At 40.8% G+C, this 20,874-nt stretch overlaps 4 protein-coding genes across 6 annotated transcripts in view; 3 read left to right on the plus strand and 1 right to left on the minus strand.

The window, feature by feature from the left end:
* LOC121948507 (ras-GEF domain-containing family member 1C-like) overlaps positions 1-2,423 on the plus strand; it is a 68,439-nt gene extending 66,016 nt beyond the window's left edge. For both annotated transcript variants that reach the window (XM_042493910.2, XM_042493911.2), the window contains exon 14: positions 508-2,423. In XM_042493910.2, coding sequence (XP_042349844.1) covers positions 508-532 — 25 coding nt within the window. In that variant the 3' untranslated portion in view covers positions 533-2,423. The remainder of the gene's footprint in view (positions 1-507) is intronic.
* Positions 2,424-2,516: 93 nt separating this feature from the next.
* Positions 2,517-3,977, minus strand: tmem126a (transmembrane protein 126A). The gene has a single exon (XM_042493913.2). It carries the CDS (start codon positions 3,789-3,791, stop codon positions 3,174-3,176), a length of 618 nt encoding a protein of 205 aa, XP_042349847.1. The 5' UTR covers positions 3,792-3,977; the 3' UTR covers positions 2,517-3,173.
* A 688-nt stretch (positions 3,978-4,665) lies between these two features.
* LOC121948506 (dual specificity protein kinase CLK4) lies at positions 4,666-13,283 on the plus strand. Of its 2 annotated transcripts, none has more exons than XM_042493909.2 (13): positions 4,666-4,825; positions 6,656-6,807; positions 8,411-8,660; positions 9,322-9,424; positions 9,734-9,800; positions 9,899-10,015; positions 10,137-10,303; positions 10,402-10,496; positions 10,613-10,742; positions 10,831-10,913; positions 11,001-11,080; positions 11,198-11,288; positions 12,520-13,283. In XM_042493909.2, exons 2-13 carry the CDS (start codon positions 6,656-6,658, stop codon positions 12,727-12,729), a joined length of 1,545 nt encoding a protein of 514 aa, XP_042349843.1. In that variant the 5' UTR covers positions 4,666-4,825; the 3' UTR covers positions 12,730-13,283. The 2 variants fall into 2 exon arrangements, with proteins under 2 accessions (XP_042349843.1, XP_042349842.1); XM_042493908.2 differs by having other exon boundaries at positions 4,667-4,825; positions 6,656-6,816.
* Positions 13,284-14,324: 1,041 nt separating this feature from the next.
* LOC148188937 (uncharacterized) overlaps positions 14,325-20,874 on the plus strand; it is a 120,301-nt gene continuing 113,751 nt past the window's right edge. Inside the window, exons 1-2 of the mRNA XM_088081442.1 lie at positions 14,325-15,211; positions 15,993-16,062. Of these exons, the coding sequence (XP_087937568.1) occupies positions 14,918-15,211; positions 15,993-16,062 (364 nt within the window). The 5' untranslated portion in view covers positions 14,325-14,917. The remainder of the gene's footprint in view (positions 15,212-15,992; positions 16,063-20,874) is intronic.

Here is a 20,874-nt window from a genome sequence, read left to right on the forward strand (position 1 = left end):
ACGTTTTGTGCAATGACATAAAATACACCATTAAATAACCCACTGTGAACTTTGAAGCGTTTTTGGAGGTCGCTAATAAGAGCCTAAATGAGACTACAGAGTGTCATCACGCCAAACCGGCCTGAACGCAGCTTAACAGCCTCGTAGAGGCAGTGAGACCGTAGTGTGGTTCATTTCCAGCCTAACATTAGCTTTTTACTTGTGGCGATAACATTTAGGCTTCAAAAACTCCAAAAGTGGTGTTCATTGTGAATATTATCTTGCTGGACAAAATGTATACGTATCATAAATGTTTGTTTACCACAGAGCTTATTTTCCACCGTAATCCAAACTCCAATGTAAAAACCCCATAGGCTTTTCGGCGAGGGAACCAGGGCAACGATAGCTTCCGGGTTGGCCCACAGAAAAACGTCATCCCTGGGGCACTCTATTTATGCTTGTTGAATGAGAGACGCTATATCGACACGCTGTGCTTCCATCGACATTTCATCTCTCTTCTCTCATCAGGTCTAACGTTCTGGGAAAGACATGAGGCACTGACGGCAGCTGACCCTCCCACCAGCGAGGGAGCGTGTGTTCTCATTGCACTAAAATGAACTGTGAAGGAACCTAGCTGGTACTTAGGTGTTTTTCTATGAAGAAATGATGAAAAAAAAAAGAAACACGATGAACAGGATTCATCAAGAAGAGTGTAAAAAAACAAAAAACAAAAGAACAAATCACATAAAAGTGAAAAGTTAAGCTATGGAAGCTGGAGCAAAATGCCTTTGCCAGCATATTAACTCTGAGAGATGAGGTACAGTGTGTTGCAGAGGGATACAACCTCTCCTCTCCCCTTCCCTCGATGTGTGTTTACTCTGTGAAGATATGTTTACTACTATAGAGAGTACAGTTACAGGGAAAACCACTTTATAAGATGAAATTCCTACTGATTGTTGTTTTTTGCATTTGCTCCTCTCATCCTTTTCTCTCTCTTTCTCTTTCCTTTGGTCCAAGGCCTTGTCTAGGTATTTAATTTGACTTATTTTCCTCCTTTACTTGTAATGTACTGTAACTAAACTTACAATGATGTGAAGGGCGCTGGCTAGCCCATATCAGCTGTCTAATTTTATAGGTCTACTGAAGGAATGGCACCTGGGAGGACAGGAGGACATGCCTTGAGCATTTTACCACTTCATCCCACGTGTACTTTTATGTGTGCGAGTGTGATCCAGATGTTCATGCATTCACGTCCTTTCAGATTGTCACTGTCTTGTTTTGCATGACTGGAGAAACCTATTTTATTGCTCATCTCTTCTTGTATTTTAATTTATTGTATCTTATTTGGGGTGGGGAATATGAACCTTTTAAAAAAAAAAGTGTTTACTACTTTTAAATGTATTGTGCCAGTAATGCAAGACAGTATAGCGTAACAGTCACAAGGGGAGCTAGGCCAGGTGTAGATTGTGTACAGGTGACATTTAGCCCTCATCTTTCTGCTCTTCAGGAAGTTTTCTCTGACTGACATTCAGTTGTCTGATATATTTATGGAGATTTCTGTGCTGACAGATGTATAGTTTTTATTGTAACTTTCCTTTACTGAATATGAAGTCCGATGGCATGCTACCACAGGTGTTTTTAAAGGGGCATTAAGCGTTTCCACCTTGTAAAGATTACCACTGCAGACTTTGTAGTGACGACACATCGTTGCATTCTGAGGAAGGACGATTATGAATTGGAGACTTTTGTCTGTCTATAATGTAAAGAGGGAAACTTGTGCCATATGAATCACTGGTTGTCACGACAATTCAGGTTCCTCTGACTTGAAATGTGTTGTTTATCGTTTTGTGGGATCGTCACTGAGCTTTGTTTTGCCAGTTTTGTTGTGATTCGGGAGCCATTTTTGAGGGTGGGTGGCGGGAGGAGAGGAGGGTCATGGGGAACTATGTAATTATAAGCTTTTTAAAAAAACAAGTCTTATTCAGTTTGCTATAATTGATTGATGTCAGTGTTTTCTCTTTAGAAGCACCTTTCCCTCTCAATAACAGACTGACTTTAATTCTCCCTCCTCATTTGCCATCAATTGCTTTCCCTGTAACACGTTCCCCAGATAAGTTAAGACTGTAGAGAGCCAGAGATGTGAAGTCAAACCTGCCGTTCAAGGTGAAGACATGTTTTAATAAAACATTGCCCGTGTTGAAAGTGTGTTTTCAATGACAATCGCCGACATTACATCAGTCCTTTTAACGGTTTCATTGCACTGCCAAGTCCATCTTTGAAGTTTTTGCTTTCACACATACATTACTGCGTGCAGTTCAAGGAGTGCATTCAGTGTTTCTCATGGTTATCAAGGCCAAGCAGACACAATTTTGGCTCCAACATCTCTGCAAAAATGTGTGACTGGTTCCTTAAAAGCCTTTAATAAAAGTAAACCATGCATAGTTGACTGCCTTCAGTTTGTTTTGTTTGCTTGGTTTGATTTGGGTTTTTTTTTCATTGTTTGTACCCTGAACAAAGCATTGCATAGAATTCATACAAACAATAGTGCTTTTCAGAACAATGGAGGGGCCCTGACATTTTATTGATGTGCAGCCACTTTGTCATTTGCATGTTAACATTTTTAAAATGTTTCATTAGGAACAAAAATGCCCAAACTGCTGACTGTGAAAATCCAGGCATTGCAAGGTTTTGTGTGCAGTCCCAGCAAAAATAAAACTGAGTCACAACAAAAAAAACAACCAATGAGAAAGTTAAAAAAAAACAATCATGAAAACAAAACAAACAAAAAAGTACAATTATTTGTGGGGAAAAAAAACGTAATTCTCGTCATTAAAAAATAATAATTTGATAAGTCTAGTATTGATTGCAATATGCAGAACATTTCATGGCAAGTTGCTCCCCCATGTTTTAGAAAGAATATCAAACCAGTTAGCTCAAGGCTGAAATATCTGTTACAGGCGTCTGAACGTGGTGATGTCAGTTCAAAGGGCTAATGCAAAAGCAATGAATTTATGCAACTGATTTAATGTTAATTTTGACAAACCGGCAATCTTTGAAAGGTAGCCAACACTTAATTTTATTGCCAGGGGAACATCTCAAGTATATCACATTAGACATAGTGAATTAGATTTGCAGAAAACCACAAATCGGTGTAAATCAATGAAAAAAGTGTTTAGTTTGAGCAGGAGTGCATTTCAGTCTTTCAGTTCTTCTCCTCCTGACCCAAATGTTATGTGGGCCAGTTTGGTGTAAGTTTCAAAGTGCCTGGAGCTCAGGAAGGTGCCGAAGAAAGCCTGGAGCAGCAGCACCGCCCTCATCCTCCTCAGGATCGGTCTGGAGACGTCCACCCAGTGCCGGATCACGTTGCCCTTCTCTGGCATCGGAGCTGTTTTGTACGTGGTGGCGAGTCCCATATTCACAGGTAAGGCCAGGAGGATGGGGTACACCCCACCACCGACCACACCGACAAGTGCACCTCGCATCAAGGCGCAAGTGGGACAGTTGAGGTCACCGGACAGGAGTGGCGCGGACACTGTGGCGTTATACAGGGCGAATGTGGTGATGAAGGGCAGCACGGCCATCGGCAGGCTGGAGGCGAAGGGCGCCTGGGACACATTCAGAGCTCTGCGGTACAAGCTGTTGGATATTAGTCCTGCAAAGCCACCGTTTCCCCCCAGATACAGGGGTCCATACAAGAAGATTTTCTGATCAATGTCAGGCAGTTTCTCGAAATTGTTCGCCAGCATTTCAGCAATCACTGCTCTTGAGAGCCCATTTCCGGGGACGCTCACCTTCTGCTTATTTTCAGACATCTTTACAATTAATATTCAAACCAAAGCGACAAGGTCCACTGCTCGTAGTTAGAAATCCTCACTTACAATTTGGATAACTCAATAATTACATTTAGGTAAGGTGGTCCTCGGGATGGAGACAGGGCGCAGACATGTCTTACCCACAATTCAAAGCGCTCTAGCACTCCTCTACCCTGAGTATTGCCTCTCAGGCATAGCTCCAAACGCGCGCGCTCTCTCTCTCTTAAATAAATAAATAAATAAATAAATAAAATATATATATATATATATATAGTATGTTTTCCTCTAAAAATGCCCTTGGCTCTCATCTCACTACATCCCTTCCTTCTGTCTATCTATCTATTGAAGAATGACTGCCATTCACTGTTATTAGTCATTGCAGATAACATACAACAGTACAGTCGATCACCAGGACTTGGTAAAAAAGTCTTATAAAATATATTGTCCCTTCCTCTTGTAATAATTTCCAGAAGTGCCTGAAATTGTCTGAGCTGATTACTATCGAGGAATTTAAGTCAATTTTACAGTATCAAGAAAATAGCACTGTCAATGTGATGCCTTTCACATAATTAGAAAAAAAATATCTGTACAGACAGTGTAAATATATCCTGTGTGTGTATCATAATTGGACATAAGCACCAGAAATGTCATGAATTTTCTTCTCTTTTTTTTGTCTTTTTATACTCTTTTTATACTGAAAGCAATGTGGTAATATATATATATATATATATATATATATAAATTTATATATATATATATATATATATATATATATAAATATATATATAGCAATGCAGTCCTGCTTGATTGCACCTGAAAGAATATACTCAGGACAACAAAACCCTAAATTTACATTGAGTGGGCGTTGTTATTGTAATGACGTCATTGAATTTGTTGAAGAACGTTCTATCGAATTCCAGAGAAGATCGCCATCTTTGAAGACGAACAGACGGAGACATTTTTCAGTTTCTTTGTTTATAGTATTTACTGAACCAGAACTCTACTTTTCTGAATCCCACGATCGTAAAGAACAGGTAAGACAATTTCTCGCATCATATCCAACTACCGCGTGTTTCGGTTACCTACAGTTTAACGTTTGTGTATTCCCCAAATATATGCTAACATTAGCCAGTTAGCTTTCCCGAAATTCGACGCCTCGACAACATGGCAGATGCTGATCTGGCTAATTAGCCGTGGCTAGCTGCGATCACTCAGTTCATTGGAAACTGTGAGATGACAAATTGGGCCGCGACTTCTTATAGTTGTGTCATTCATCATTTGTATTTGGTCCTCTTATAAGAATATCTGCATTTATTGTAGTAGGTTTGGTTAAGTGATGTAGCCTCAACGACATTGCTGGATGGCTAATATAGTTAGCGTGCTTAACGCTCGATGGGCCTTCAGATCGCGTTCAAGCTTAATTATTAGACGATTTTCTGGTTTGTTTGCTCAGTCGTAGTCCGATGACTGTATAAAATCATGGAATTATCAAAAGCAGCTGCCATATTTTGAGGTGTAAGTTATCATATGTCAATGCAGCAATTGATAAACATCGATATCTGATATGGTTGACGGTAGGCCAGGGCCATCGTGTCGTTGTGAAAACGTCGACATTCACTTGTATTAGCGCCTTGTTATAGCTTGAGTTATAGCTCGCTTTATCACTTCGTGCTCTCCGAGCATTTTTTTCAAGTGATGTGGAGTTAACATGAAGCGAATGATAATACAGAAAGGTTGGGTATTTTGATGTTTTGTTGCTATTATTAAAGTAAACCCTTGCAGATACTGCATTGCGCCCTCTCTGTTTGCAGTCAGGTAACTTCACGCAATCACAATATGGAAAATTGTCTTGTAGTTTGAGACCTGCAACCACCGATCGTTTCACTATGTTTTGCAGAATAGTTTCTCGAAGAAATGTTTGACTTACTTTGATCTTGTAATTTGTATTATATTAAAAATAGGTAAATATTCATAACGTGGTCTCAGAGCCCAGGGGGACATTTTTAAATTGCGTGGTGTGTTTTTCAAACAGTCCAAACAAATTTTTAACTTACAATGGAAAGTGGAATAGAAATAAGCCAACGTTTCGCAGTTATGAGAAGGTGAAGCTAGGGATGTTTTTTTCTCATGATAAGTGGTAAAAGATTCACACATTTGAATTTTTAGCTCTACTTACTTTAATTATTGTATTTACTGATAAACAATTCTCAGTCTCTGAACCCATTTATTATTGTCTGATTACAATATTCAGCCTCCATATTTGCCCAATATTCAGGCAGTACCAGTGCACCCAGCAATCTGGGCCAGGACTTCCTATTCTGTGCACTGGTCATAGTTGGTAGCTCAATTAGCAAATTAAAAACAGACACCACTCTGGCTAATCTCTTAACAGGTATCTCCATATGAATCCACATAGTACAAGTAAGCTATACAAAGCAAAATTGTAGTCGGACTGTAGCCAGCGGGTTCTGAAAGTGCATTTAACTCACGGATGTTAAAGACACTAAAGAGAGAGAAAAAGAACTGGACAAAGTGTTAAGGGTGGGGCCTTTATTTATTTCAATGAAAGTTGCTCAGTAGTGCAAGATATCATAGTTTGACTTCTCAAGTATGAAATTAGTCATATCTGACACATCTTTAGGCCCACAGACTAAGCCAACAAGAGACTTTATCAAGTGAGCGGCTAACTTCCATTTCTGACCTTGATAACTGAAATGGGGATAAAATAATTTAATTGTGCATCTCTTCGAGGCTTTCGAAATGTTATCCATGGTTACAGACACAATGCAATGACTGATAAATGACATGTTGTCTTTTAGAATAAAGTGGAATTTCATTTTCATCTGTTTTTCTATGTGTTTCAGATGCGGCACTCAAAGCGTATGCGCTCCCCGGGTGTTTGGCTTGACGAGTACAGCTGGGAAGAGAGAATGGAGTGTCGTAAGCGAAAGAAACACGATTCGCACAGCAGCGAACGAGAAAACAAGTCTAGAAAAACTCACCGTCACCACAAAACGTATGATGGGTAAATATCTCTCATTTGTTGTGTAAAGTACCTACTCAAATTCTAAGAACTTTTCGGGTTACTGGTGTCTTAAGGTACACCTTTTAACTAAAGTGAACGATGTATCAATAATTAGACTATGCGAAGGAGTACCTACGCATTAGATGTACTCAAAATTTTACCTTTTTATGAAATGAATGCATTTTCTCAACCTTTTTGTAGAAAATATGTTCAACGATCACATCATAACATGTATGGCAGAACTTGCAAACTTTTGATAAATATCAGAATGAAAAAAACATTATCTGATGTCTTCCACTTGGTTCTTAAAACTCATAGATAGTCACATAAAGCTGAAGTGGTAGATATGTTAATAGTTATCAGATGCAGCTGAAGTTGGAAAAAGTATTGTTACTCTGCCAACATAAATAGTGGCAGCAATAAGAGTGTGGTTTTAATTGGGGAGTAAATGTTAACAAATGCAGACCAGTTAAGGTTTGACAATAAAATCAATATTCAAAAGTTAATTGTAGACCACAGCATTTACATATGCATAACTTGCAATATTTGTTTTCAGAATAGCATGTCAGATACATTTTCTAAAATGAATCCTTTTGCACTTCAATGGTATTTTGCACTTCAATTTTCAAGTTCAGAACCACCTGGTGAAGTTATGTGCAATGTTAATGTTTTGCAATTCTAGCTTTTGTAGGCATGTATTATAGCTCATGGGGTTATATTGGATGTTTCCAGATCTACTCTAATTTTAATTCTGTAGAGAGGCAGACTTCCTCCTGGAAGACAGCTGACACCACTAGGGTGCCAGGGCCCTGGGGGTTTCTTGTTCTTTTTTAGATGTGAGGGTGCTAACATGGCCTGCTGGGTCGGTTGGCTGGCAGTCATTAGAAACATTCTCAGCAAACTCAATCTTAATGTGCAAACAGTAGGATGTTTAGTAGCAAGGTGTCTATAAAGAACTGTTGGAAGGTAGTAAGAATTTTTATGTTAGCAATAACCTAATTTCCCTGGGGATATGTCTGTTCTCCTCATTTCATATAGGCAGAAATTAGACCTCATTGGTGGTCATTTGTGGCATACCGAGATCTGCAGGTGGTAGAATCACAGATCGTATTACGCACTACCGCGTCTTACGCATCAGGTTGTGCTGAAAGGCTTTCAGCAACTTTCAGTGCCTCACATTCAAACTCTGCCAATATAGATCTCCGTCAGGGTGCATGAGTTTTATGCTTTGGGTTGCCAAGGACACAGCAATATGAATGTTAAAATTGCCAAAATGTTGGCATTCGCATACTCCCTAACGTACTGTTTGCAAAGGCATTAAACCATTAATAAAATGTTTTTGAGCTGTTAGCCTCGTTGAATAGGATTCTTGGTGTTTGGTGTCTGCAAATCAGTATGTTGCTAATTCCAAGTGTTACATAAAAGGCCCAGGGGATAGAGTGTCAGGCGACAGGCGGACCATTAACACCATCATATCCAGTCCTCATTTGAGATCTTGATCACAGACAAGAAACTGGGCTTTTCCTGACCTGACCTACGCGTTCTAGTCCTCGTTATTGATTTGTCTGTGTCATTATTCTTTGTTAAACTGCAGGCACTACTTGGAGACCCGCAGTTTGAACCAGAGGCTGGACTCACAGGAAGGAACCACCAGGGAGCGCAGTTTGGGCATGGCCTGTGAGGAGGCCAGTCGTGAGGGCACCTGCAAGGAAAAAGACCGCGACTGGCATCACTACAGCAAGTCATCGGGGCGCAGTGGTCGGAGTGGTCGCAGCAGGCGGAGCAGCCGCAGGCACAGAGACAGACGGCGCAGACGTAGCCACTCTCGCCACAGGTCCTCCTCGGTACGGGAAACCTCCTTCCTCCCTTCTGCTTTCCTCTCCTGTCTTTGCCACCAAATCGAATGGGTCATCACTGGTGTTTAGCCAATGCTTAACACCTATTTCTTTGTCTCTCTGTATCTCTCTGTGTGTCTCACTCTTCACTATTAAGCATGATTTCCAGTAATGACAAGTAGGGGACTTTGGGGGCTCAGGAAGTAGGGGATTGTGAGTGTTTATAGATTTGATAGAGAAAAGTGGACCCAGTATTTGTGCTGAAATTTTAGTGGGCAGTTATGGGGCGTGACAGTAAAGAATTAAGTTGTTTCGGAAGACTTAGAAAGAACTACATGTAGAACGACTGTAATCAATCAAGTTCAGTTTTTTTCTGTACTACTCTGAGAAAGTCTCTCATCTGAAAATCTTGTTGCCATGTTTTTCTTCTGTAACACACACTATGTGGTGGCTGGCGCCCAATTTCTCTGACGGGGCTGAATTTGAATTTGCTGCTCCGTCCTTCCGTCCATTCGCCTGGCGGTGTTACTGAACGGGCCGAATCTATCCACCCCTACACCTCCCCCCCTTGGCCTGGTTGAATGAATGACGATGTCGCATTGTGGTGGCCTGGTGCTGGCTGACTGATGGGTTATTGATGTGATGGCGGATTGCGGCGGTGCCGGTGCAGAGGAGGAGCCATCAGCGCAGGAGCAGGAAAAGATCCAGGAGTGTTGAGGATGATGACGAGGGTCACCTCATCTATCACAGTGGAGACATGCTGAGAGCGAGATGTACAGAATATATACCTTTTTTTCTACTGTTGTTCACACTTTGTCTCTCTCACTCTCTTGTTGTCTGGTTTATTTCCAAACATTAATTTAGAGGCTGAATTATTTGGGCTAAAAGACTTACATTTTCAGTTTTAAATACTGCTTGTCAGTGTAACACATATTAGCACTGAGTTGTATTCCAGTGTTCAGAAGCCTGTTTATAGTAGTGTAGCTAAACTGCAATGCAACATCAAGCAGTGAACCAGCCAAAGGGCAGGGTTTCACTTTTTCAGTGCTGTGTTTCTAACTTCCTCTCTCTATTTCCTGTAGATGAGATTGTGTGTACACTAGGAGAGGGTGCCTTTGGGAAGGTTGTTGAGTGCATTGATCACACAAAGTAAGAAAATATTCCTCACATTTAAATGTTTTAAAAATATTTTTCCCTCATTTTCTTGTGCATTTGACATTCAAAGTATTTGAATTGTGTGTTCGCAGTGATGGAGCTCGAGTGGCTCTGAAGATCATTAAAAACATAGACCGCTACCGTGAGGCAGCAATGTCTGAGGTAGAGGTGCTTGAACAGTTGAAGTCCCTTGACACTGATCAGAGATAGTAAGTCGGTCTATAATAACTTCATGCGACAAAAACCGGATCATCTTGTGCTAATCACATGAAAATATCTAAGAACCTTCCATGCTTACTTTGCATCTACTATATCTTTGTTCCTCTCTAGTGCTTGTGTACACATGCTGGACTGGTTTGACTACCATGGCCATGTTTGTATCGCCTTTGAACTGCTCGGCCTTAGCACCTATGATTTCCTCAAGGAAAACAACTTCCAGCCTTTCCCCATTGACCACATCAGGCACATGGCATACCAGATCATCCGGGCTGTGCGATGTGAGTAATTGACACATGTGTGCCTAGATAATACAGCATCTTTTTGTTTTTGTTTTAAATTTCATAGTTTAAAATGTGTGTGTGGACTTGTCTTTCAGTTCTGCACAACAATAAGCTGACTCACACAGATCTGAAGCCTGAGAATATTCTCTTCATTGATTCAGACTATTATATGGAGTACAATCCTGAAATGGTAAGAGTCCTCAGTATATATCTTCGAAATTAACATGCTGAAGTAGTTATAAAAGTCCCAAACTTGTTTGAGGCAGCTGTGTGTATAATTTTTTTTTGTTTGTTTGTTCTCCTAAGAAACGGGACGAACGAACATTGAAGAACCCAGACATAAAAATTGTGGACTTTGGTAACGCCACATATGAACACGAGCACCACACGTCTGTGGTGTCGACGCGTCACTACCGTGCTCCTGAAGTCATTTTAGGTACGTCCATTTTTCAAAGTGCTGCTCGAAAGCTTTAGACAGATCTTTTATGGGCGACTTGTTATTTAGTTAACCGTGTCTCTTACAGATTTGGGCTGGGACCATGCCTGTGATGTCTGGAGTGTAGGCTGCATACTCATTGAGTACTACCTTGGATCTACACTCTTCCAGGTAAGGGGCAGCAGAGAGCTTAGTTATAAATAGTGTGACATTTCCCATGGCATTTAGCACGATGTGTGATATTGTTTTCTTCTTCAGACTCATGACAGCAAAGAGCACCTTGCTATGATGGAGAGAGTCCTGGGGCCCATCCCAACAAACCTCCTGCAGAAAACCAAGTACGTGGACCACTGACTGGATGATTTTAATGCCACATTAGCATCATCTGCAGTTGAAGTTAATTTAATTTATTCTTTTAATTAATATACATTTTTTAATCACTGTGTGTTGTACAGGAAGCGGCGGTATGTTCACCGGGGCAAGCTTGACTGGGATATGCACAGCTCTTCTGGGAGATATGTCAGGAAACACTGTAAACCCCTCAAGGTGAGCAGAATACTACTCGAGACAGTGTCAAAGTAATCCTATGCTCTAAAAATCAAATCTGAAAATACACTTGTATTTATTAAATGTGATTTTACAAAAAAAAACAACTCTTCCAGCCAATCCAAAACTCTGATGTCTACATGTTTAACAGCACAGTAGACATTAGTATGTCCAAGAGCTGCCTGAGATTTGCTGACAGTTACAGCACTGCACATAGGCCGCAACTTCACAAAAGGAAACGTTTCCTTATTTTGCTCCATTTACCCACTGAGCCTAAGATGCTCTATAACAAAAGACGCATTACAAGCTGCACTAAGGTATGAAATAATATAAGCTTCCTGTCCCTTAAAAGGGCGAGGGTATCTCTCCCCCACATCCCCACACCTTGTTTTGACCTTGGTGGGGAAGAATGACAGCAGATTCAAAACAATACAACACTACACACAGTACAAATGTAATGTTTTCATCTGCTAGTTTAATAACTGATGCCAACCTTTTTTAAGATCATATCCATTGTTGCCAGATCTCGCAAGTGTGTTGCTTCGACAGACAGGTTTTAAACTAAATTTTCTCATGATTTGAGTGACTATGGCTCTTAACAGGTTGTATGTTAAGATGATATAGCCTGTGAAAAATAAGGTGCACACTTACTTAAATGACTCTGTGGCAAAAAAAAACCTCTCTTTATCAGTGCTCATGTTCACTTCTCCCATTGGAGCGAACAGACTCGGGACCTACCACTAGTCTTCTAAAGGGGTGGAGTAGTGGCCAGACCTATGTGAAATGACTCGTGGTGTCTAAATGACAAACACAACTTTCATGGAAAGAAAAGACAGTTTGGAGCTGATGGAAGATTTAATTTCTGAGTTGCACTTGATGTTTTCTCCAGCAGCCAGTTTGTATGATAAGCTGGATGTAACACATTCAAAGTATCTCTGTATTTGAATACACATACAAGATCTATCAAAATTGATTTTTGCATCTTATTCTTGGAAAGGTGTTATAAATGTATTTCCCTAAGTCTGTTCCGTTAACATCACTAAACTACTACCTCAAAATTAAGTTGAATCAACACCTGAAAGTTTCATTTAAAAAAAAAAAACAAACAGAAATTGAGCATTATATAACTGGTACTTACTGCAGAGCTTTTTTTCTGATTTGTCTACCCTGTTCATGCTTCATAAATGATTAATTATGAAATGTTTTACAATTGTCCTTCCTCTCCCATCAGCATTACATGTTGTCTAAGTGTGAAGACCACCACCAGCTGTTTGACCTGATTGAGAAGATGATGGAGTATGACCCAACCAAACGCATCAGTCTGGAGCAGGCCCTCCGCCATTCCTTCTTCTCCTGTTTCCGCAAGAGCAGCAGCAGCAGCAGCAAAAGCACCAGGAGCACCAGCAGCAGAAGCAGCAGCAGTTGTAGCAAAAAGGACTGAACTCCTGAACCTGTAAACGTCTGACCCTAAGCTCGGGTCGGAGTCTGGCTTTCACTGTGACGTTTGCCATAGTGCACAGTGCCAGCCTCTACTTCCTGACTCTCCAGGAGAGAAGTATCTTAACTGACTGTATCAGTCCACTGCCCCGCTTTGCTGTGTCCTGTCCAAAAACCAGTGTGTTCTTTCAACAAGTTCTCATTTGTGGCATGTTTTGATGTGACGAATCTCCAGAATTTTTATTTATTTGCCATTGTAATTTAATTTGTAGCTCCTAAGCATATACTGGTAGAGCTGTTTTTTATTCATGAGTAGTCCTGATGTGTCCACGTCTGCATTGTAAAGTAGGTGATGGATAATGTAACAGATTGAGAATTGCTCGACCCTGCATCAGTCTCACCAGTGATAATTTATTCAGTACTGTAGATGAAAAATAAGCTATTGCGGGCAGTAAATACTTGTACATGGAATTTGTTTAGATTTTTTTTTCATTGACTGGTAATGTAACTTTTGCAGACAATGTACATTTTTTCAATAAACATGAATGGGTGACAGAAGTGTTTTGTTTGTGCAGTGACTGAGATGTTAAGTGAGGTGCAGTAGCTGCATGAATCCACAGGATGGCAGTCAAAAACTAAAGATGACTGCAAAAGTGCTGCCTGAAGTAACTGAACATGACTGACATGGTAGTTATCAGGATTAACCCAAATCTTTTAGTTTAAGTATTAAGTATAACAATGTAGCTCACAAATGTTGGAAAGAATATTTCTCATTTTCTTTGTGGAAGAATATGATCTTAAAATGTAAACATAAAGGCTGTACAGTAAAACTGTGAAATTGAATTGATGATCTTACAGAAGAAATAGCAGGTTTGATATTGAAAATAAGATGTGTCCCAAAATGTATTATCATACCTAAAAAGACTAGATTACTGCGGGCATATTATTCAAGCTGTTGAAGTTTTGCCATTGAAAGTGAAAACCTCAGTGTGTGGGAGAGTGGGGTTGGTTGGCACACAGCTAGTTTCTGTTCCTTTAAAGGTTACAGAAAAATCTACTGTGAAAATGACTGGACCAACGCTCGTCCAGTATGTTAAAACATGGGGGGGGTAACTATAGCATTTTAACACTGTGCTAGCCAACCACCTGATGTGGCTGGCTGGCACAAATGCATGTCACAAACCACCTTATTTTAAAATCCATTTATGTATGTTACATGTTTTTTTTTGCTTCCTGACACCCTAATCTTTCAGTTGCTGCTGGTCATTATATTTTTACCTTAAAATTTTAGAAACAGAAATATGACAGAGAGTTAAAAGTGTGCCAACCAGCCCCTGTCTCCCCTACAGGGTAACTGTCCTGACAGTTATTTGGAAAATAAAACGTCCTTAGTGACTTCAAGACAACATTACTTCTTTTCTGTATAGAATCAACGGTCCGCAATACACTGTGCACAAGATTTGTCCCCCATTGACAGTAAAAGAGGACATACTGCTAGTCTAATTTTAAGTTTACTAAAAAAAAAAAGTATAGCCTACACAAATCAAATCGAAACATGTATTTGGAAGTCTCATAAACAATAACTTTTCTACAAATTTCACATTTATCACAAGACACATCCTCATCAGTCACTGTCTCATCGTCTTTAAATGTCAGTCGACGGTGGTTTGGAAAGATTAGGATGATAAATAGCAGATTGTGCCAAGGTGTGTGAGCGATCAGAAGTCAACCCCTCAGTCTCTCTCACAGCTGTCAATCTGCAGCCTCCCACGTGGTTCAGCAGGGCGGGCGCATCTCAACTAGTTGAACGTGCAACTTTTAGGGAGGCAAACAATTGGACAATTGGTAGTTGCACTTGCACGTCCGTGTAGGATACTCCCCAACAGGAAACAACGACCTGCAGGTTAGAGGGCGCCTCTTTCTCTGGTTGGCATCCAGATCGCTCCCATCTGTGTCTGGCGTAAACCCGGTGTGCGCTGCTGCTGCTGCCTCTTGTTCCAAGACTAATTTAAGACAGCGCTTTGAACCCTGAGCCACAGTGTGCTGGAGTGAGTGTTGTGAAAGTGTTGGGCGCGCTGCTCAGTTAGTCCCCGGAACCTGAGTAGAGTTTGGTCGCAGAACTACACTAACAAAACAAGTCATTTTGGGGTTATTTTCAGTTTATCAAGAGGACTTTTAAGCAGGATTTCAGCATGGATACAGACAACGACTCTATCGGGGAAAGTAAGCCTGTGTGTCAGTGTGCGGCCAAGTCCGTGGTCCAGCGGTGGCTTCCAGGTTTTCCCATCGTTCTGTGCTTGCTGATGTCCCTGAGCTCCATCACCGTGTGTTTTCTGATGAGCCTGAAGACCTACCAGCTGGAGAACCGACTGCAGATGGAGATGGACAAAGCGTCCATCTTCCAGCCGCCGCACGGGGCTTGTCTAAACGAGGATGGGACCCTAATCCCAGAGTTGAGCACTTCAATAGGGAAGCTCGTGGAAGAGGTACATGACGTCTGTTGTCATTGATGAATGCATGGGTTGTGTTTGTGAGTTTCTGACAGAGGCATTGCTCCCTTGTGCGTAAAATGTGCGTAAAAGCAGGCAACATATGTAGTGAGATTCAGAGTCACAATCCTGTTTATTGCCAAGTAGGTTTTACATATAAGGAATTTGATTTGGTGTTTTGTTGCATTGACACAGAATTAAAATATAGAATAAAAAGAAATTAATGAAATTGATATTGAAAAATAAAGATGTAACTGTTTTAAATGAAAGAGCTGGGCAAGAATGTGTAAAAATACATTTGATGGGGTGTGCAAAAGTTCTCAATATTCAGAATTTTTTAAAAAAGTACAATTCACAGAGATGGTAACTCAAAAAAATGTGCATTAATGGAACACATACAGACAGATGTGAGCTTGACAAACACATGTACTTGGCACTTTTTGGCAGTTGCACCCCAATTATTCCCCCTATCCTGAAATAGTCCCTTTTAATGTATGACCTTAGGGATCAACCTTGCATGCAGATGGCCAATTAGTTAGCAGTTATATCGTCTTTATGGGGTGATATATGCACTGATGAGACACCAACCTATAATTTCATCACATGGAGAGAAATTGAGGAAGCTCATTTAATAGTAGAGCTGTGGGTAATACAAAAAAAGATTACGATCTCATGATTATTATTGGTAGATAATTTTATCTTATTTCATTCTTTAATTTTTTAATAAACATGTTTAGGGCTGCAATCTTTCACTGTAATTTTCCCTGTCTGTCTGCAGAAAGTGGTGGTGCTGATGCCAAAATCACGGACAGCTAGGGATGCCGGCCAAGAGTGTTCCTGTCCTCCAGGTTAGTCTCTGTTCTTTTTAGCTTTAGCAACATTCACCAAAACACACACACAAAACAAACAAAACACTTAAAACCTGCACCCTATGAGGTAAAAGTTACAGTTTAGGCATGACTGACGGCTTGTGAAACCTGATTGTCTGTCCAGCTATGCTGCTTTCAGCGGCTCTCCTAAACTTTAAGTGTGTGCCTGTCTTTTTCTGTGTGGGGGGATTACAGCGCATAAGCCTGTGTAGGGCTCACACTGTGACAGCAGGGCTCTCCACTCAGCAGATCAGCAGGTTTGGGACGTCCAGCTTGAGCCCTGCAGCCTCTTGTCAGTGGGGGATGCTCACTTTAATAGATGGAGCAGCCGTGTGCCAAGATTGGCCACGTTTGGCTTGCGGTGTTTGTTACAGGGCTTGTGACAGTTCCACAGGTGGAGAACAGTATGTGATCCACATCATGTTACACACAGAGTCCCACGTTATGGATTAAAGAAAGATGGTGTTTAAGGGTGAGGCTGCTGCTGTGATATTTGATGTGATGTGAACATCTGTGGGTGTGACCTACTGATCAGCTGTAATGGTTTATTTTACCTCACCTATGGAAAGTTGTAGTTTATTGCCAGAGAAATTTGGCTTGCAGCAACAGGATGTGTGTGTGTGTGTGTGTGTGTGTGTGTGTGTGTGTGCGTGTGTGTTTTTTATTGAAGCTGGCATTCATGACATTCCAGTTTTTAAAAAAGTGCAACTCAAGTGGAATCTCACTATTATCACTGAGCATCTGCAAGCACACATTTCTGTCTTTTAAATTGTTGTAAAGAAGAAACAGAGTTTTCAAGATGCCCATGTGCACATTTAGGGAATTTCTCTCCCTGCCTCTTCTGTCTGTCTTTCCCTTTGTCTGCGGGTATGAATAGCCCTGCAACAACAAGAACAGGTGATAGCGTTCAAAAGTGGAATTTCTGGCCCACTTTCAACACATTCTGTCTTCCAGTCTGAAGTCTGCTGTGCCAAGATGGCTCGCTGCCTCAGTCTGGCTGGTTAGTTAAGTTGGTGCAAATGTTTGTTGTTTGCATTGGATTAAACACACTCAGAGCCACTAATGCTGTCAATGCAAGCCATAGTGTTTAGCTGTACTTCCACTTTTATGCATTTCTGCTAAGCATGACTCAGTAGAATTTTAATCAGAGGTATATGTACCTTGTAAAAGGTCAAGCCTGCACTGCCCTTCCTGGGAACTTGTGCATTTGAATGTAATTTCTCCATTAGTTCATAATATTGTCTCACATGTTGCATCCCATTTTTCTGTCAATTTTGCTGAACTGCTGTGTAATCAAGCGGTTTTGGCACTGAAATCCAATCCCGCCACAACTATTCAGAAGTCTATTTAGAGTTCACTCTTTCCACTTTCTGGTCTTTAAATGTGTCTTTCTTTTTTCTATTGGTGAAACAAAGGGCTAGTTTGTTTTTTGTGGCTTTGATGCAACTGAATGCTTGTGAACATGCACTTTTTTCCTGTCCCAACAATTCCCAAGATTGCTCAATACAAGCTTGCAGAAAGTGTTTATTTCTAAAGACCATTTCTCGGCTGATAAATTTAGATTTTGAGAGATTGTCGAGGTGCTTTGTGCTCAGGAAGCCACGTGTGCTGGGTACTATGAGGAGTGTGTTTGCGCCTAGCGCTGTATACAGTATGTGACTCATGTAAATGTTTAATGTAAGTATCTGAGCTGTGCCTAAATGTGTTCATCCCACCTGTGTTCCCGTGAGTATACAGTCTGGGTATGGTCCCATATGGGTGTGTGTGTGTGTGTGTGTGTGTGTGTGTGTGTGTGTGTGTGAGAGAGAGAGAGAGAGAGAGAGAGACTCTGGGTTTATGTCCCTGAGCCTTTGAGGGGCCGACAGAGGCACCTCTCTCAACACGACACTGTAAGGAGAGACCCTCCTCTCCCTTTAGCACCAGCTCTTCCCTACTGAAACTTGAATCTCTTGCCACCAGGATCACAGGCCAAGGTATTTCTGCCTGTATGTGTGTGAGAGACACACTGCCACACAGCATGAGTGGCACTTCTGCCATTAAAGCTATGCCCATCGCATCAGGGTGCTCACCTTTCAGCGTGCATGAAGACAGGGGCCCAACAGGGGGCAGCACTTCTGCAGCAGCACTGGAAATAATGATGTTTGAGTTTGCCATTGACACTTTCTGAATGAATAACAAAGATGAAAGGATTTTGAAGGTAAGGCTCTCTGCAGGAGTAGCAGAGACACTGGTACTGACTCTTGGGTACATTTATGTCTCGTAGTCCCTCTGGGGAGGCAGCATTGTGACACTTTCATACTCAAAGATACGACCAGCAGTCGTTAGGACTTAAGCAAACCATGAGTCCAACTCTCCTTACAAGCCTCAGGTGTTTGCAATTAACACCCGCCTGTTCCCTCAATAGACACACACTACATATGCTCACACACAAACCCACACACACATACATTCATTACTCACACATGAACACAACACCTTTATGGTGCCTTGGCTAATTAGAAGCATGTGGGGGCTGCATGTGTCCTGTGTAAGGGGGAGTGTATTGTCATCTCTGCAATTCGCAGTTAAAGGCTGGTTAACAGGTCTGATAGCAGCTAAGGGGCACACAGTCTGCCCACAATTGGGCACGGGGCCCAAAATTAAATGCCAGTCAGGTACACCCATTAATGTCACTCAGTCACTAAAGACAGCAAGACTGAACAGCAGGAGAAGTTGCTAAAACAACACAGTCATTACTATCCGTCTTCCTGAGGAAAAAAAAAAACAATTTGGGAGATGTGGCAGGTTTGGTGAGGCAGTTGTGAGGATTTGCTGCTTTTCTTTGTCTTTTGAGATTGCAATCTAAATATCCTTGGACTTTGGACTGTTGGTTGCAGCCAATTATGACACATTTTTCACAATATTTATTGTGAAAATATTCACAATATTTTATAGACCAAGCAATCGATTGATTGAGGCCTTCTTGATATATTGATCAGTAACTGGGATTTTACATACATTTTTTGTGGTTAGATGTTTATGTTGAATTTTCTCAAGTGTATGTTTGGATCTTTAAGAGTAAGTTTTGATTTTTGAAGTTGGTGTTATTGTGTGACTGGTGACTCTGAACTTTAAAGCGCCAACGTCCTGCAACAACACAAGCTAACTGATTGAGGACGTGGCCGACCAGCAGCTCCAGTGTTCTGTGAGGTAAATTACTGTTTTTATGAAAGGAGTCAAATGGCTTTGTAGAAAGCAGATATAATGGCTTCAAAAAGGGCTGTCTGACAGCAAAGTAAAGCTGTGAAAATATTTAAAATGAGTGTTTACTTAAACCTACATTGATTTTTTTATTTAGGTCTAACTTTTTTAGGTGGCTAAGTGTATTCTGCTGCTGCCCACGTTGCTTTGCCTCTCTAGCGATACTCCAGTCTGCATCTCCAAACTGGTGGCGTACTGACCGCCATCTACTGCATATAATACACTGACGATGGATAAATACCTCACAACCCCACTTCAAAAAAACAAACTATCCCTTTAAGTCATAGTCAGAACTGGGCTCCTTCAGTCAGTATGGGGCATCTAAATCTCTGGTGTTAGTGTATGTGAGAGCAAGAGGTCAGACCCCTGGCTGTGCGGACAGATCAATTTCAATCAGATAAGATCATTCATTAACGCACTGGATGGGAGCACAGGCCCCCTATATATGTGTGTTTGTGTGTATTTATATAACTAAGAGAGCATGCTCACTACAAAGTTTCCTGATGGATTTAACATAAAGACAAAAATGTATCTGTTAACATGAATTCTTGTCTGCTTTTTGAAGTAGCAGTGCTAGGGATGTGTGCAGTTAGTTGACTAGTTGACTACCATTAAATGTTGCTTCCCTCGCTAGTTGGTACAAGATACTAGTTAAGTGTAGTATTATTATTGTTTTATCAATGTATTCATTTAATTACAGGTTAATACACTTGAGACAATATTAATTATTAATACAATATTCTGATGATGCTTTCAGTTAATTTATTTTTTTTTTAACAGTAGGGTAGGCTCTTAGCCATGCTATTGCGTTCACCATATGAAAACACCATTGTGCATACAGGCTAAAGAATATCATTTTCAATAAATGCCATATTTAAATTAGTGAGTTGTTGTCATGTTTTGTAGGATAATGTCCAGTTTTCAAAATGCATGGTGCAGAGTACTACACATTTCAGAAGAGTTTAAAATACAACTTTGTTACTGAAATGTGTGATAAATTTTTTCCAATTGTTTTTATCATAGAATCTTTTTTGCAGAAATTGTTTTACTTCATGGATCAAATTGTGCTCAGCTTTGACTGTTTCCTAAATGTTTTCCTACTTTTAGACAAATCAACTAACCTAAGTTTAAACTTCCGTTTGAACATTTGGGAAATTAGTCGTTAGGAACACCCTCATTACAGACACAGCTATTTATTGCACATGTGGTGAGTTACAATTATGCTCCCACTGTCTGCAGCAGGCTGAGAAATACAGTATAACGTCTTGTGCGAAGGCCATCAGCAGTCAACTGGTGATCAGCCTCTCACTTAGGAGGCAGACGGGAGGCTGCACCATCTCCTCGCCCAGCTTCCTGATACCCCACCTGGAGGAAGAGACGGGGAAAGCCAGGTTTAGGGAGACCCACGATGGGGCCAACACCCCCTTAGGGCTGCATTTTGGTTTTAAAGCCATAATAAATCAGACAGGAAGCTTGCAGCTACCTATGTAATCTATCGCCACAGGATGAATACATGGGCCATATAAGATCCATTAATGACCATTTTAAAAT

The sequence above is a fragment of the Plectropomus leopardus genome, chromosome 8 (assembly GCF_026936395.1).
Source record: "Plectropomus leopardus strain MGB_pleo_1.0 chromosome 8, ASM2693639v1, whole genome shotgun sequence".
Classification (NCBI taxonomy): Eukaryota; Metazoa; Chordata; class Actinopteri; order Perciformes; family Serranidae; genus Plectropomus; species Plectropomus leopardus.